The sequence below is a fragment of the Entelurus aequoreus genome, linkage group LG12, assembly GCF_033978785.1.
Source record: "Entelurus aequoreus isolate RoL-2023_Sb linkage group LG12, RoL_Eaeq_v1.1, whole genome shotgun sequence".
NCBI classification, from domain to species: Eukaryota; Metazoa; Chordata; class Actinopteri; order Syngnathiformes; family Syngnathidae; genus Entelurus; species Entelurus aequoreus.
In genome coordinates, this window is record NC_084742.1 from 15,797,649 (window position 1) to 15,815,638 (window position 17,990).

Sequence of the window (17,990 nt, forward strand, 5' to 3'; positions counted from 1 at the left end):
TTTGGTGGAATGGCTCTCAAACATCTGACAGCTGCATGAATGGCGCTTCAAACAATAAAACATATTGCTGGATAGACTTGAATCATATTTAATAGCATGTTGATATACCGCAGAGACAGGTCAAAGGGAGAAATTTGACAGGAAGTGATGATGGCTCATTTCTCCTCCACTTCCTGTCGTTCATATCTTTTTTTTCTCCTTTCTATCTTGTCAATTCTCAAATATTTTGGAGTCATTGATGAAGCAGTGCACTTGTATGGGAGAGCCCTTTGGTCAGTGTCCTGTATGTGGAAGTCAGCTATTCGTGGGACTCCCAAAATGCTACATAGGTTGCCGTGGAAACGTCCCTTGCACGCACATTTACACACATGTAAAGCATCTCCCGGAAAAAAGCAAAAAGGACGGACGGAAGATGGGAAGAAGCTGACGTTGGCCACCGTGCATCTTAACGCTGCGTTAGAATTATGATCGTCATAATCACACTTCATTCAATCATGCACAAAAACATACTGGAATAACATGCAGAGCCAACAAACATTCCAATGTTTAATTAAGTACAAATAAATTTACCTCTGTATTTATATTTGCTTGGGCCTGGGGTGCATTTTTAACTTATTATTTTATATTAAGTGGACTTCAGCCAATGTAATTAATATTTGCTATAAAACCTTTTTTTTTTTTTTTTTTTAAAGCAACAAAACAATACGAGCCACTAGTGTAATATCTAATAATAAATCGTGTTTATCTAATCACAGTTTCAGAATACTCAGATGGGCCAATAAAAAACGGAGCAGCGGGCTGATAATCATCTTCAGGCCACACTTTGACGTCAGTAACGTCAATTTGTCTTTTAATTTGATTAGTTGGGCCTGGTAGCTGCGATCCACGTCAGAGTGAAAGTCATGGGATTGCTGCGTGTTAAAATGCAGTAAATGTGACTGGAATATTAAAGGCCTACTGAAACCCACTACTACCGAGCATGCAGTCTGATAGTTTATATATCAATGATGAAATCTTAACATTGCAACACATGCCAATACGGCCGGGTTAACTTATAAAGTACAATTTTAAATTTCCCGCCACACTTCCGGTTAAAAACGTTTTATTATGCTGACGTATGCGTGTGACGTCACGAGGGCAAGGGAAGTATTCGGAGTCCGTAGAATCCTATACAAAAAGCTGTTTTCATTTCATAATCGTCGATCGCTGGAACGCAGGTGAGCACGGGTGTTGATGAGCAGATGAGGGCTGGCTGGCGTAGGTGGAGCGCTAATGTTTTTATCATAGCTCTGTGAGGTCCGGTTGCTAAGTTGCTAAGTTAGCTTCAGCGTCGTTAGCAAAAGCATTGTTAAGCTTTGCCAGGTGTAATTCTCAGCCAGGCTGAGAATTATTAACCGTGTATTTACATGTCCATGGTTTAATAGTATTGTTGATCTTCTGTCTATCCTTCCAGTCAGGGATTTATGTATTTTGTTTCTATCTGCATTTGAGAACGATGCTATCAAGTTAGCTCAGTAGCTAAGTGTGTCACCGATGTATTGTCGTGGAGATAAAAGTCACTTTAAATGTCCATTTCGCGTGCTCGACTCTCATTTTCAAGAGGATATAGTATCCGAGGTGGTTTAAAATACAAATCCGTGATCCACAATAGAAAAAGGAGAGAGTGTGGAATCCACTGAGCCAGCTTGTACCTAAGTTACGGTCAGAGCGAAAAAAAGATACGTCCTTCACTGCCTCTCTAGTCATCCACTCTAACGTTCCTCATCCACGAATCTTTCATCCTCGCTCAAATTAATGGGGTAATCGTCGCTTTGTCGCTCCGAATCTCTCTCGCTCCATTGTAAACAAAGGGGAATTGTGAGGAATACTAGCTCCTGTGACGTCACGCTACTTCCGGTACAGGCAAGGCTTTTTTATCAGCGAGCAAAAGTTGCAAACTTTATCGTCGATTTTCTATACTAAATCCTTTCAGCAAAAATATGGCAATATCGCGAAATGATCAAGTATGACACATAGAATGGATCTACTATTCCCGTTTAAATAAAAAAAAATCATTTCAGTAGGCCTTTAAAGACGTCATTTCTAGTAAGATGTAAATATTCTTATTTGGGGTGACTAGTCGTGTCTGAAAAGTACTTTTCGAGGGAGACCCATTCCGGTGTGAAGATAGTGTAACTACTGAAATCTAAAATGCAATGAAATTGACAACTGAATATTTAAAATGGATAAATTGACTAATCGGGTCTGACAGCTTCTTTTCTGGGCTGGGGGAAGGGTTTATGGGGACGACCCTCTTCACTCTGAATCAGGTAATTATGTGGTGAAATTGACTGGACAAATGCTGACATCATTTCTCGCAATGTCAAATGGTAATTTAGGTTCAGTGGTCGGGTCTGGAAGCTGCTTCTCAGGGGTGGGGGCGACTCACTTCGAGCTAAGCTCATGTGATTACTTTGTGTTATATGCAGTAAATTTGAAACAATCATGACATAATTTCTAGTAAGATCAAACTGTTTGGGTGACTAGTCGGGTCTGGAAGCTGCTTCTCAGGGGTGGGGGCGACTCACTTCGAGCTAAGCTCATGTGATTACTTTGTGTCATATGCAGTCAATTTGAAACAATCATGACATCATTTCTAGTAAGATCAAACTGTTTGGGTGACTAGTTGGGTCTGTAAGCTGCTTTTCTGGGATGACCTATTTCAGTGTGAAGTTTGTGTGATTACTGCCGTTTGAGATGCAATAAAATTGACACCTAACATTTTAAAAAAGACACATTGACTAGTTAGTGGTGCAAAAACGATCATGAAGTTGGGCGACCCTCTTTACTCTGATCATCACAATAAAACTGACTGGAAAAATCCTGACATATTTTCTAGTTAAACCGTCATTTAAGTTGAGTAGTTGGGTCTGGAAGCTGCTATGGAGTGGAGTGAAAAAGGCAGAAAAGATGAGGTTGAGCGACCGATTTCAGAGTGGCAGTCATGTGATTACTGCATGTAAAACCCCATCCATCCATCCATCTTCTTCCGCTTATCCGAGGTCGGGTCGCGGGGGCAGCAGCCTAAGCAGGGAAGCCCAGACTTCCCTCTCCCCAGCCACTTCGTCCGGCTCCTCCCGGGGGATCCCGAGGCGTTCCCAGGCCAGCCGGGAGACATAGTCTTACCAACGTGTCCTGATTGGAATAATCATGACAGTTTGACTTTGCTAGAAATTGTAATTTGGGTGACTAATCGGGTCACAAAGTTACATTTCGGGTTACACAAGACGTTGAACAACCGATTTTAGAGGAATGGTCATGTGTTAAGATGCGGTAATATTGACCGGAATATTCATGACATCATTTTTAGTAATGTCAAACTGTCCTGTAAGTTGACTAGTCGGGTTTGGAAGCTGCTTGCCGGCATGGGGGTGTTATATTATGTATAAAAGATAATGTTGGGGGATGTGAAGGCCATGTGAGGCTAAATAAGGGAAGCCTGTGATATTTACAAACTACGCGTGGGCCTAACAGAAATAGATCAGATAAAACAGTTTGTTTGCCCTTTTTTTTTTTTTTTTTTTTAAATCAGCTGTCACTACAGGCTGTTGTTTTTTTGTTTCCCTGCCTTTTGGGATAAATGTCAGACTAAAAAGATAAGCAGGGCTGCAGATTGAGAAAGATAACACACTCAGACAAAGTAGATGGCAACGACATAAAGAGTTGGCAAAACATGGCGGCCACAGTGAGTCTGATGAAACTTTTTTTTTCTTGCAGTTTTTGCATCCATCCAATAAATCCATACTTGAGAAGGAAGGACAATTGTTCTTTTCTGAAGCCTTGGCAATGGCCATGTGTTCTTATTATTTTGCTGGAGGCTTTTTTTGTTGATATTTTTGGCACAAGCGTATTGGATGAGGAAGAAGGAAGGGAGCGAGAAAGGAAGGAAAGAAGGAAGGTGATCTTATCTTCTCCCACATCCTGGTTGGCGTTGACTTTTAATCAAGCGTGTGTTAAAACCGGTCCTAAAAACGTGTTTGAAAATACACGCGTGGTCAAGTAAAATCCTATATATGCATCATATTTCTTTAAATCTAAGCATATTTTCCTAAATATAAGCATAGAAGTGTGATCTTATGTACATTATGTACTGGAAGGGGCTTTAATTCTATTTACACCATGCTCCGAGACCCGCTGGGGGTCCGATGGAGTCCGAGGCGAGGGTCTGGGGGGATGTACTGGTGCGGGTGGTTGTACGGCGGCGGGGGCGGGGGGAGCGGGGGCTGGTGGCCGTCACCGCCGCCTTGCGAGTTGTCGGGCGAGCGAAGCGGCGTGGACGTGGCCGACTGACTGAGCTGGTAGTGCTGGTAGCGGTGGGGGTGCGGATGTGGGTGGGCGGGCGCGTGGCTGAGGAAGGCCTCCACGCGGGCGTGGCCGCTGTTGTCCAGCATGATGACCTTGACGATCTGCTGACACTGGATGAGCGTCTCGGGCCGCAGATCGGCCACGCTGACGGCGGGCGGCGGATGTGGCGATGGCGACGGCGGCGTCTGGGGGTATGGCCGGTGGGCGGGGGTGCTGGCCGCCGAGCGCAGCTGCAGATGTTGAGGTGGAGGCGCCGGGCCCTGGGTTAGCCCCGGGTGGAAGAGCAGCTCTCCTCGGTGGTTAAGAAGGGCCACGCTCTCGGGACTCGAGCTGAGCTGGTACGTCTGAAGCCTGTTGTGAATTGACACCTAGTTTAGAAAACAGCCAAAAGACAGCATCATATGTTATAAAACTGGTTCCTCCTCTACGATACGTCAAGCCCTCTTATTCATCTTTTTTGGGGGTGGGGGGTGAAGGTGGTGGTGAAGTCATTCCACACACACACACACACACACGCACGCACATACGCACACAAACACACACACATTCTTGTATTTGTTACCTTTTTGAGACCTCCGAAAAAGGCCTACCTCTTTAGGACCACCCTTTCTAGATATATAAAGATTTGGATTTACAACATGGATAATATATACATACTATGCAAATATAAAAAAGCTTGTTGTAAAAAATGAGTTGGAATTTCACAAGAAAAAGGTCACATGAAAAACTTGGGATTTTGGCAGCGTTATAATAAAAGTCGTCATTTTACTCAACGCAAGTCAACATTTTACAAGAAAAACTGAACATTTGAGCAATATATGTATATATATATATATATATATATATATATATATATATATATATATATATATATATATATATATATATATATATATATATATATATATATATATATATATATATATATATATATATGTCTTAATTAGATTATCCAAAAAATAGTGCTCGATACCGTGGTAGAGCGTAATATGTATGTGTGGGAAAAAAATCACAAGACTATTTCATCTCTACAGGCCTGTTTCATGAGGGGTTTTCCTCAATCCTCAGGAGATTTCTCCTGAGGATTGAGGAAAACCCCTCATGAAACAGGCCTGTAGAGATGAAATAGTCTTGTGATTTTTTTCCCACACATACATATATATATATATATATATATATCAATAACTTTTTTGTTGTTGTCCTGCACAGCTTCTCAGGCAAATCATATAGTAGATGTAGATGCCCATATCGGCTGTTCAGATTTACTTTACGAAAGAGAAGTGTAGGATACTTCTCTTGTTGCCTTATTTGTATTTTGACTTTATTAAATGTATTTATGTTATCATTTGGTGCAGCCGGGCCGGAGCAGGAGGGGATAGAAAGAGAAAAAAAGGAAGACAGAGGGGGGAATTGCGGGGACAAGAGGGGGATTAGACAGAGAGACAAAAACAACAACAGCAAACACAACAACAACAACAACAACAACAACAACAACAACAATAGAGCAACATCAGCAAATACGACATGTACAAATATGATGGTAAAAGTAATAGCAAATAAGCAGTTAGCGAAAATAAAAAAATAATACAGAAATGACAATGAGCATTATTACACTAAAAATGGAGCAATATGAATACCAATAGAAATAGTGCTATTGATAATAAACAATACCAATACTTTTCCTTTATTATCAACAATACAGTTGTTCAAATGCAACAATACATATACGTAATGATAACTTGAGATACGAAAGAATGCAGAAAAATGGAGGGGAAGTAAGAGAAGCAACCTACATTAACCTTGTAGATTGTTATAGTAACAATAGGTTAAGCTTTGTCAGTGTGCCATGTGTTATACCCAGTTTTTTACTCAATAACAGTCGCAATTTTACAAGAAAAGCTTAAAATGTTGGCAATTTTATGAAAAGAGTCGTAATTTTACTTGACAAAAGTCACAATTTTAGAAGAAAACTTAAACATTTTGCCGATATTACACTAATAATATACATTTTACTTGGCAAAATTCTGACAAAAGTCATAATTTTACTCAAAAAATGTCATTATTTTACAAGAACAACAAAAAAATTGGCATTATTGTGATAGAAGTCAGAATTGTATATGACAAATGTCACCATTTTGCATTAAAAAGTAATAATTTTACATAAAAAAAGTAATACTTTTAAGAGAAAATATTGCAATATTACAGAAACATAAATAATATGAGAAATTGTTCCCAATTTTATAAGAAAAAAGTCGGCACATTGTGAGAAAATGACTGCTTCAAGTTAATTCATTTTTTACATTTAAATTTTTTGTTTGTAATTGTTTTTGTTTTTTTATACATATATTGGCCACAGGGGGAGCACTTCACATTTTTACACACACCTGTTATTTCATATGTTGACCAGAGGGGGAGCACTTTTAAAATCGTCAGTTTGAAAAATCCCCTCCTTTTTGGGACCACCCTCATTTTGCTAGATTTCACCACCAGGGGGTGCAAATGAGACATTCTCTATTAGATGCCATGGTTTTCCATATTGGGACCATGATTTATGTCCTAACTTGTTCACCGCTCCTCATAGGGAAGTTACTTTTCCTTGTTGATGTCTCAAGAAGGGTAAAAATACGAGAACACACACACCCCACACACACACACACACACACACAAACACACACACACACACACACACACACACATACACTTTGTGTCGTCCTCCAAGTGCTGGGGAGAGAAGCATCCGTGGGGTGAGGAGAGGAACACTAACGGGGATCGTGTGTGAGTGAAGAGGGAGGGTGAGCCCGGTGGTTCCAAAGGGGACACTGAGGGCACCTGTATCGCCCTTCCAAACCACTGTGTGGCGCTATGGGAACAGCTGACACCAGGGTACTTGGGGGGGAGGGGCTAGGGGTGACCAGGACACAGGAAGAAGGTGAGCAGACAAGCACAGACGTCCACGAGCAACAAGTCACAGATTAAACGTCACATCATCGCTACTCTCTTCTTTTCTACAAAGAAGCCCTGATTTCACTTGAGCGGGCTGGGGTTAAAGGTCATATCGGTCGGGTGTTACGCTTCAGGGTCGTGCGAGAGCACCACTGATTGTGAGCGACGCCATATGCTGGAGGAGGCTCGCCATCCATCACTGATGTTCTGTCTCGTCCGTTCACGTCTTCAGCGGGCGGCTGCGTGGGAGCAGAACTTCCTCTCGCTGCAGATCCGAGGCAAATGTGTTTTGACAGCTAACGTTCCGTTCCCACCAGCCGCTGACATTTGCCGCGGCCCCGCGTCGGAGGGAGGACCACGGATGCTGACCTGAGGTGTCGTCAGCGTGGGAGGAGGACCGTCTTCCACGCGAGGGAGACGTCCTCCTCCTGTAGTTTTCATTCAGAAGCTAATTACTGAGCGGCGGCGTGCTCGGCTCCTCTCCCTCCGGGGAAGCTGGGGGAAAAGGTCGTCCCGAGCAATCTGCAAAGCCTCCTGGGTAATGTAGTCCAGCTTGATGTCATGCATGAGAAGCTTGTTTGGGTGTGTGAGGATTCCACCTCGAAGGACCGTTAAAAGTGACGTCGCTCTCTCTATTATTTACTCATCTACTCAGGCTTCGCTAGGCTAGCTTGCGCACTTACCTGCGGTAGCAGGGCGTGGCCTTGTCACTAAGCACTTACCTCCACTGCATTGTGTCCACTAATGTCCTCTCCTTCCTGGATTCCTACTGGAAAACACGCAAAAAGGTTAAATGAATTGTCATCGCTACCGAAGTGCAAATACTTCTACCTGACATGCCGCCATGTTTGCCACGCAGCTCCAGTTGTGTGCCGTTGTTTATCGGGTGCGTCTTGGACCCCTGCTGCTTTTCCAGCTCCCCTGCGGAGAGAACAAGACACGCGCCACTGCCGCTATCACCATCATTATCATTTTCACGGTGGCGGCGGCGAAGGAAGGCTACACGGCAGAGAGCATGCAACGACACACAAGCGTGCTCGCTGCCCGAACGCAAACCACCTTCATCTCATTAATTAAATAATTTGTATGGAAACGATAAAAAAAGGTTATTGAAGAGATCTCAGGACCATTCATGTATATTAGTAACCTATCATTTCAAACAGGGAAATTCCCAAACAAAATGAAAATAGCTAAAGTTGCACCAATTTATAAGACTGGAGACAAACACCAATTTACAAATTATAGACCTGTTTCTTTACTTCCAGAATTTTCTAAAAACATTGAAAAACTGTTCAATAACAGATTAGAGAGTTTCACAAACAAAAATAGAATACTCGATGAGAACCAATATGGATACAGAGCTAATGTTTCAACTTCCATGGCTTTAATTGAAATTACAGAAACAATTACCAATGCAATAGATGGTAAAAAATGTGCGTCAGCAGTGCTTATGGATCTAACTAAAGCATTTGACACAATTAGTCACAATATTTTAATCAAAAAACTAGAACGATACGGCATCAGAGGGTTGGTCTTAAACTGGATAAGAAGTTATTTAACGAACAGGAAACAATACGTGAAGCTAGGCGAACACACATCTACAATGCTAAATATATCCTGTGGTTTACCTCAGAGATCAATACTAGGACCAAAATGATTCATTCTCTATATAAATGACATTTGTAAAGTTACAAAAGATTTAAAGTTAGTATTATTTGCGGATGATACAACAGCGTTTTGTTCAGGAGAGAACACACAGAAGATAATACAAATAATAACAGAAGAAATGAACAAATTAAAAAGATGGTTTGACAAAAACAGACTATCGTTGAATCTCAGTAAAACTAAAATAATGCTATTTGGTAACAGTAGAAGAGAAAGTCAAACACAAATACAAATAGACGGGATAGAAATTGAAAGAGTAAATGAAACCACATTTCTCGGTATAATGATTGATGATAAATTGAACTGGAAATCTCATGTAAAAATTATACAACATAAAGTAGCAAGAAACACGTCAATAATGAATAAAGCAAAACATGTTCCAGACCAAAAATCACTTCATATTCTTTACTGCTCGCTAGTGTTATATGGGGGAATAACTACAAGAGTACACTTCATTCATTAACAAAAAATATCAGTTAGAATAATACCTAATGTTGGAAATAGAGAACATACAAACCCCTTATTTATTGAATCAAAAATACTGAAATTTCACGACATAGTGAATTTGCAAACAGCTAAAATTATACACAAAGCAAATTATAATCTGCTACCCAAGAATATACAACAATTCTTCTCAAAAAAAGAGGAGAAATATAATCTTAGAGAAAAATATTATATATTTGTTATTGTTTTTATTTTTTATTTTTATACTTTGTAGCACTTTGAGATTTTAACAAATGTAAAGTGTGTTACAAATGTAATTCATTATTATTAATGTAATTACAAATGTAATTTAAAACATTTGTATACACGTACAACACTTAAGACCTTCAGTATATCAGTATGTGGAATTAAATTATGGAATGGATTAAGCAAAGCAATCAAATAATGTACTAATATGATCCACTTTAAGAAACTCTTCAAACTTAAAGTGTTTACAAAGTACAAATAAGAAGAACCATGATAAACATTCTGAATTTATTTCATCCATCCATTAATTTTCAAAATAATCTTACTCATCTCACTATATGAAATGTAACTTACTTCACCGAGTATTATTTATTTATTTTTATTGTGATTATTTATGGAGTATATTGTGAATAAATTGAGAACAGGAAGTGAACAAAAAGTTTTAGCAACTGTTATGTAAAAGAAAAGGGGTAGGATTAAATAAGCTCTGCTTCTTCCTACTCCTTTTCGAACATGTTGAAAAGAGAAACTGGAGGTTGTGATGTATCATGTTTGCTTGCTGAACATCACCTACAATCATTACGATGATGTAAAGTTGTTATTTTTACAACGCTGGGCACGGCAAACTGACAGAGCATGTCGGTTTGAATCCATCAATAACTTAAATAAAGCAATTACTGCATAATCCTTAGACTTACAGACTTAGACTTCCTTTTATTGTCATTCAAATGTGAACTTTACAGTACAGATAAGAACGACATTTTGTTGCATTAGCTCATGGTAGTGCAGGATAAAAGAGCAATGATGTGCAGATATAAATAAATAGATTACTGTACAGATAAATATATTGCACTTTTGCATATGCATACACGTTTTTGGATGTATGTTATATTGTTTTTTATATTCCAGCGAGTTAATCCGTTTTTGGGGGGGAATTGACGGAATTATTATGACGCGTTCAAGAGTCTTATGGCCTGAGGGAAGAAGCTGTTACAGAACCTGGAGGTTCTGCGACGGAACCTCTTTCTAGAGTCCAGCAGTGAAAACAGTCCTTGGTGGGGATGGGAGGAGTCTCTACAGATTTTCTAAGCCCTGGTCAGGCAGCGGCTTTTTGCGGTTTCCTGGACAGTAATCACATTCATTTATTTAGAGCAGGGGTGTCAAACTCATTTTAGATGGGGGGCCACATGGAGAAAAATCTACTCCCAAATGGGCCGAACTGGTAAAATTACGGCACGATGACTTAAAAATAAAGACAACTTCAGGTTGTTTTGTTTGTTTGAAAATAGAACAAGTACATTCTGAAAATGTACAAATCATAATGTTGTTGGGTTTTTTTTACACTTACATGTTGTGGTTAATAGTATTCTATCTTTATTTGTCGTTATTTATATTTTCTGAATAAATTATGTGATAATGTTCATCAGTCAACTCACTGGTGTTGATTTTCAATCTATCAAGATAAAAAAATAATATCAAAATCAAATTAAAGCATGTTATTTATGTAGTTTGATCATTTTCCTCGACTGATGTACTAACATCATGTGGTTTATTTTGTACATATGTAGCATCATCTACAAAGATACAAAGAATTGCTATTGTGACATCCAGTGGACACATTTAGAACAGCTGTTTCTTTCATTAAAACATTTCAGGTTACATTATATACTTGGCAAACTCATCCCGCGGGCCGATAAAACCTGTCTACGGGCCTGATCCGGCCCTCGGGCCGTACGTTTGACACCCCTGATTTAGAGGCTTATTTACAAATGGAATAAATGCATTAAATTTGACACACAATATCCCATGATGACAGCATTCTTTTGTTTTTCTAAAATGTTTGCAAATTTTAAAAAGTAAATGTATGTATGAGGCGTGTCATAAAAGTTGGGACTGTTTATGTCAATGGCATTCTTCATTTGTGAGGGACATCGTCCACTACGAGTTTCTACCACAGGGCCAGACGATCAATTAGCACAGTGGTGTCAAAGTTGTTTTCACTGAGGGCCGCATCGCAGTTATGTGTGTCCCCAGAAGGCCGATTCTAACAGTGAATACTATTATTACACAATTTTTTTATGCATTTTATTAGTAGATTTAAAAAAAAAAATAAAATGTAAAAAAAATGTGGTAAGTTGCAATAATTTCCCCTCAAAATGTAGTGTATATTACTATAAATAGAAAAACAGTACTGCTGTTTTTATGGTAAAAAAAAAAGGCGGCTCAGTTGCCAGAATTTTACTGTTTTTTTTTTTTATACAAAAAATACAAAAAACTGCAATTTTAAAGTAACATTTTGGCACCTGAGATGCCAGTTAGTTAGTTGTTTTTTTTCACCGCAAATCAACAACTGTATATTTTTCGGTGTATTACTGTAAATGCCAAAACGGCACCACAGTTTATAACAGTAAAAAAAAGTACTGTTTTTGTCATTTAGAGAAAAATGCTCTAAAAATCACAGTAAATTTCACAATTTTACCATGAAATGCATTGCTACTATTACATTGCACAATTTGATGGATAACTTGCTTTGAAATCATTATTATTAGTATTTATTTCCATTTTAAAAATGGTTTGAATGTTTCATAATCAATGTTCCCTCTAATTTTTCATGTGTGAGCAAACGCAAAAACTCCCTGAGCATTCAGTGGAGCCCATGTGAGCAACATCAGACGTGCACACTGTGGCTACACCAGCAGCACACCTGTCCCAAACCTGACTAAATCTCCATCCATCCATCCATTTTCTACCGCTTGTCCCTTTCGGGGTCCCGGGGGGTGCTGGAGCCTATCTCAGCTGCATTCGGGCGGAAGGCGGGGTACACCCTGGACAAGTCCCCACCTCATCGCAGGGCCAACACAGATAGATAGACAACATTTTCTTATTATTATAATCAAATGACAGCAGTCATTTCTATGAGATGATTTTCTAATTTAAGTGTTTAGGCCAACTTACAATGACAATAACAACAAATATTGTTTTTCATGAACTGTGTACTTGTATTGTTTGTCTGGGTGGAGGTCCTGCTTTGGAAATAATTTGTACCCCTTTCAGACATTGCATTTAGTTCCCATTAAAACATTCACATTTTGCACAATGAGATGTAAGCAGCGGATCATGTGTACATTCCTGCAACTTCCTGTTTGTAAAAAATATATTTTTATTAGTATTTATTTAATATACTAACAGCATTTCATGATTAATATTTATAAATTAAGATTCCTAATAAATGACACTAGAATAAGCACAAATTTGATTGGTAAATCATAGTGTAACGACCTGGAATGACACTTTATGTGTGGTGTTGGAGATGTCCGACTTTTTGTGTGTCTGTAAACGCATCACTGGCTAAGTGCCATATGTGCATGTGTTGGCGCAAGTGAGAAAGAGCGAGCGGCTGCTGTTGATATAACAAAGTTGCTTTTGGTCTGGTTTGTAGTGCAGAAAATGACCAGTTTTGCTAGATATCATTTTTTTACTAATGTTTTGGTGATGTGTTTATGGCCGACAATAAAGAGTTTTGCTCAGTAAAGTGATGGATGGAATTCATGTCCTCAAAGCGTCTCGACAGACGTTACTATATTTGAACAATGATGACGAAAACTGTTTTCTCTGTCGTGTCCGTGTGTCGAAAATTTTTATGCGCTTATTTTTTTATTTGATTTTGTGCGTGGCATAGATTTTCCGTGCGCAGAGGACGCTTGAGCACCATAGAGGGAACGTTGTTCATAATATAGTTTTGCATAATTAGACAATATTTAAGTTAACATAATTTGCGATTACATGGAGTATATATATTTAATGTAAAATAGAAATAAATAATACATTTAGTAAAAAAAGTTGCAGTACTTTATTGATACATATTATTTCCAGGCTTTCGAGGGCCAAATAAAATGAAGTGGCCTTGAGTTTGACACCTGTGAATTAGCACGTCTACAAAAATATCCTGCGGCGTTTGATTTGTTGAGTGTGTGAGTAGAGGCGAGAGTTTTGGCAGGACAACACACCTGCTCACAACCTGCTTTCCTGGCCAAGAAGAACCTTGTCGTGATTGAACAACCCGACCTGCCTCTCTATGTGATTTCCTTCCTCTTTCCCAAGTTTAAGGAGGTTGACAAGAGGACCAGTTTTAAAGTAATCAAGATGGCCGTGACAAAGGCAGTGTGGAGGATCTTCATAGAATCCTACCAAGAGGCTGGGAAAGTGTGTCATACCCAAGGGAGATTACTTTAAAGGGGAAAAGTACTTTTTAACTTTCGATACAATAACAATAATTGATATACCTTTTTATAGACCCATACCGATATATACCTGAAACGATGTCAGTACAAATTATACATGCTTTTATTATTTAGTATTGTGTAATGTTAGAAAAAGGGGGTCAAACAGAGCACAATAGTAAGTTATGAAAAAACATTTTCTGTTATTATTAACCATTTGGAATGGACACATGCTATCATTAAGTTGAAGTGGAGCGGTATTTGGTGTTTTAGTGACACATATTGGCTACAATAATTCATGAAGTTAAGAGCATGATGTAGTAAGTTGAATGATGCAGACACGTTTCTTACTGGATACCTTCTAATACCGCCTCGGAGACTTTGCATGTGTAAGTAATATGCCACTATAATTATTTAATACTTGTTTGTATTGACTAATGTGTTTTTTTAGACTGCAATATTTTTTAAAGAATGACACTTAGCTTGTGTGCTATTGTGTGCTTAGCTGTTGTGTGGCTTCTAGCTCCTAGCAGCCTATAGCCCAGGTTTACCTTTTGTAAATGAGTAAAATAGAAGAAAAGACCAACATTGTATGCTTATTGGAGGCAATTTAGATGTTAACTGGCTGTCCAGCTTTGCACAAGCAAACATGCAGCAGACTGCTTGTATCTCACATTTTATATGCAATAATCCGATACTTTCTTTTGTTGCCAATATCTGACACCAATATAAAATCACCCCAACAATTAAGTCTCTTTAGAATGAAACAAAAGTCTTACAAAAGTAAATGCATGGTCAAATCGGTGGCAATTGTTGCAAAATGAGGAACAGATATTAAAGTATTGTCTCATATAATACACCTCTATTCAAACACCATGAGTTCCATGAAGCATATCAAGGGGGTACTTAATTTCTTGCCATATTTGGCTTTAGCATTGCCTCATCAATGAAGGTATGAGTGATCTTTTGCGAGTGTCGATGACAGCTAAAGTTCACCGTGTAAAAGTGAAGTGCAGTGAGTACCTCCCGCATGTTCTGTACAGGTTTTTTGACTCACACTCGATGCGTATCTGCTCCATCTCCGACACCTCTGCGATGGACTCCTTCAGGTCTTCTATGAACTTGAGCAGCTCCTCTGCACTTTGGGCACAAAAGTTCAGCACCTGCTTTTTGTCGGAGCCAAACGGCGAGAGGATGGTGATACCATGAGGGTAGTCTGACGGGGAGAATAGGAGACACAATTGGCTATTTTCACCTCCTCTTTCCAAACACTTTAAATTGCAATCCAAATGGTGTCGAGGTTTCCCAGCAAGTGACTCACATTCGTTCTCAAACAAGTGGAACTGCATGCCGAGAAGGCCCAGGGCTTTGCAGAACGTGTAGGCTGCTGAACTCTTCTTCTTTGGACAAAGCTTCAGTATCTGCAAAAGGAAATATTCAGAAATAGCATTCATTTGTGTCAGTTAGTGGGATAAAACAGACTACAGTGGTGCCTCGGTTTTTAAAACGCCCCCGCTTTTTGCAGGGTTCAGTTTTACGACCAAACATTGCGGATGGCAAACTAGCTAAAAAAGGTTCTTTCTTTCTTTAGTTTATTTCGAACATGAACACTAATACGTCACACAGTTTCATATCATTTCACTTTACATCATGTCCGAAAAGGAGTAGGAAGAAGCAAAGCTTATTTAATCCTACCCCTTTCCCACTTCAGAGCGTTTACAAATATATAGAATCATTTACTGACCTTTTTATATAATAAAATAACATCTGTGAATTAGTATACACAACAGTTTTGTAATATGTGATGAACTAATTCAGTCATTATTAACATACTGAGATGAAGAATATCTTATTTTCAATAAGGTTGGAAGTATTTATCATAATTCTTCTTCTTTGTACTTTATAAGCACTATTATTTTGAACAACCTCTTAAACTGGATCATATCAGTACATTGTTTAACTTCTTTACTTAATCCATTCCATAAGTTAATTCCACATACTGATATGCTAAAGGTTCTAAGTGTTGTACGTGCATATAAATGTTTTAAGTAATTTTTTCCTCTAAGGCAGGCCTGGGCAATTATTTTGACTCGGGGGCCACATTTAGGAATAAAAATGTGTCTGGGGGCCGGTATATCTATTTTTTAGGAAAACTAATGCAAAACCTCACAATAAAGTCTGATTGAATGCTAAAAATGTTATGACCGACCGCCTTAAAAACGGAATGGAATTTTATTTTTTTCTATGAACGATAAAACCCTGAATATTGAGAACATATGAACGTCACACCCCCTCTCAATCGACATATTTTACAATCAAGCCACACCCACACTGCTTGATGCCTCGTCTGAGCTGCTGTGATGTAGATTACCGTAGTAACTAGTAGGGTTGTACGGTATACGGGTATTAGTATAGTACCGCGATACTAATGAATCATATTCAGTATCGTACCGCCTCTGAAAAGTACCGGTCCGCCGCACCCTAAGATTTTTTGTTAAAATAAAGCCAATAATGCAATTTTTTCTGGTCCCCTTTATTTAGAAAAGTACCGAAAAGTATCAAAATAATATTGGTATCAGGACAACACTAGTCGCTCAAATATCATGCAAAAGCACAGATTCCAACCATAGAAATACTTAGTATAGTTGAAGACTTACGGACGTTAGAAAACATCACTGCACATCATAATGGCAACTACACTTTCCATTTTAAAGATATCAATCAATCAATCAATCAATGTTTATTTATATAGCCCTGAATCACAAGTGTCTCAAAGGGCTGTACAAGCCACAACGACATCCTCGGTGCAGAGCCCACATACGGGCAAGGAAAACTCACCCCAGTGGGACGTCAATGTGAATGACTATGAGAAACCTCGGAGAGGATATAAAAAAATTATTTGGGAATGTCCGGCGGGTCAGATTGAAAAGCTTAACGGGCCGCATGTGGCCCCCGGGCCTTCATTTGCCCAGGTCTGCTCTAAAGGTTATATTTCTCCTCTTTAGTTGAGAAGAATTGTTGTACATTCTTTGGTAGCAGGTTCATGTCTTCTTGTTCATACATTTTTCAATTTTCGGTCCAACATAACTTGAGCTGCTTGCCACATTTTAGACAACCCTTTGGACACCTGCTGTAGCATACACTCGCCAGGAGACAAATTGGTTTGATTGTGAACAAATGCCTTTTTTTTTTCTGTGGAAGTGACTTTCTGGCGACATTTTTCTCACTTTTTAAAGATGTAAGGCTTGAACGTTGCATTCATTCTGGTCAAAATGTGCCTTATAACCTTTTCCTGCGGCCACTAATTAGAGGAGACGCACTACTTGCTGTATCTCTTAAAAGTGAGATCCACATTTGACATAATGATGGCTGCTGAACCACTGTGGCGAGATAACCCGTAACGTGACTTCTAATGAGAGTAATGATTATGCCCGACATGAAGCTTTTGATTTGCGCCCACTTTTACTGCTGCACCTTCCAGCTGCTGTGCCTTAGGGACGGGTGACAGATCTTTGCTGCTCTACTTTACGAGAAGAAAACCTGCAGCGACGACTGAATTAAAGTTGATGGAGGCGCCACAGCAAAAAATAAGCAGCTTTAGCGCTCAACGCCTGCTCTTGACGCAAGGGGAGGTTTAGACCGTCACTTGTTGACATGGAATCTGGAGTTGGAGGTTCTTAAAAGTTCTACCACAATGAGATCGTTGAAGAGGAACACTTCTCGCTGGTGCGCCGCCTGCTTCTGGGCCTTGTTGACGTCCGTCACCTCAAATAGACGACTGCAGCACACCAGCCTTCTGTGAGGCACCGACAGAACCTGCAGAGCGAGAGAAAGAGAGAAAGGACACATTCAGGCCAAACTAATCAATCTCTGCACACATGCAAAAACCCCTTATGACTTGCTTGTGCAGAACCCTGCAAAGAGGACTGGTGCACGAGTGGTGCGATTTTTTACAAACCCAAAACCAATGAAGTTGGCACGTTGTGTAATTCGTAAATAAAAACAGAATACAATGATTTGCAAATCATTTTCAACTTATATTCAATTGAATAGACTGCAAAAACAAGATATTTTATGTTCGAACTGAGAAACTTAATTTCTTTTGGAAAATAATCATTAACTTAGAGC

The 17,990-nt window shown here is 39.2% G+C and overlaps 1 protein-coding gene across 6 annotated transcripts in view; it reads right to left on the reverse strand.

The window, feature by feature from the left end:
* Nucleotides 1-3,542: 3,542 nt before the first annotated feature.
* Nucleotides 3,543-17,990, reverse strand: part of iqsec3a (IQ motif and Sec7 domain ArfGEF 3a) — a 122,914-nt gene continuing 108,466 nt past the window's right edge. For 3 of the 6 annotated variants that reach the window (XM_062064884.1, XM_062064889.1, XM_062064888.1), the window contains 6 exons: nt 17,553-17,678; nt 15,184-15,283; nt 14,920-15,078; nt 8,119-8,208; nt 8,010-8,056; nt 3,543-4,712 (listed from right to left, as the gene is read on the reverse strand). In XM_062064884.1, the coding sequence (XP_061920868.1) occupies nt 4,152-4,712; nt 8,010-8,056; nt 8,119-8,208; nt 14,920-15,078; nt 15,184-15,283; nt 17,553-17,678 (1,083 nt within the window). In that variant the 3' untranslated portion in view covers nt 3,543-4,151. The remainder of the gene's footprint in view (nt 4,713-8,009; nt 8,057-8,118; nt 8,209-14,919; nt 15,079-15,183; nt 15,284-17,552; nt 17,679-17,990) is intronic. The other 3 variants (XM_062064885.1, XM_062064887.1, XM_062064886.1) reach the window with 3 other exon arrangements.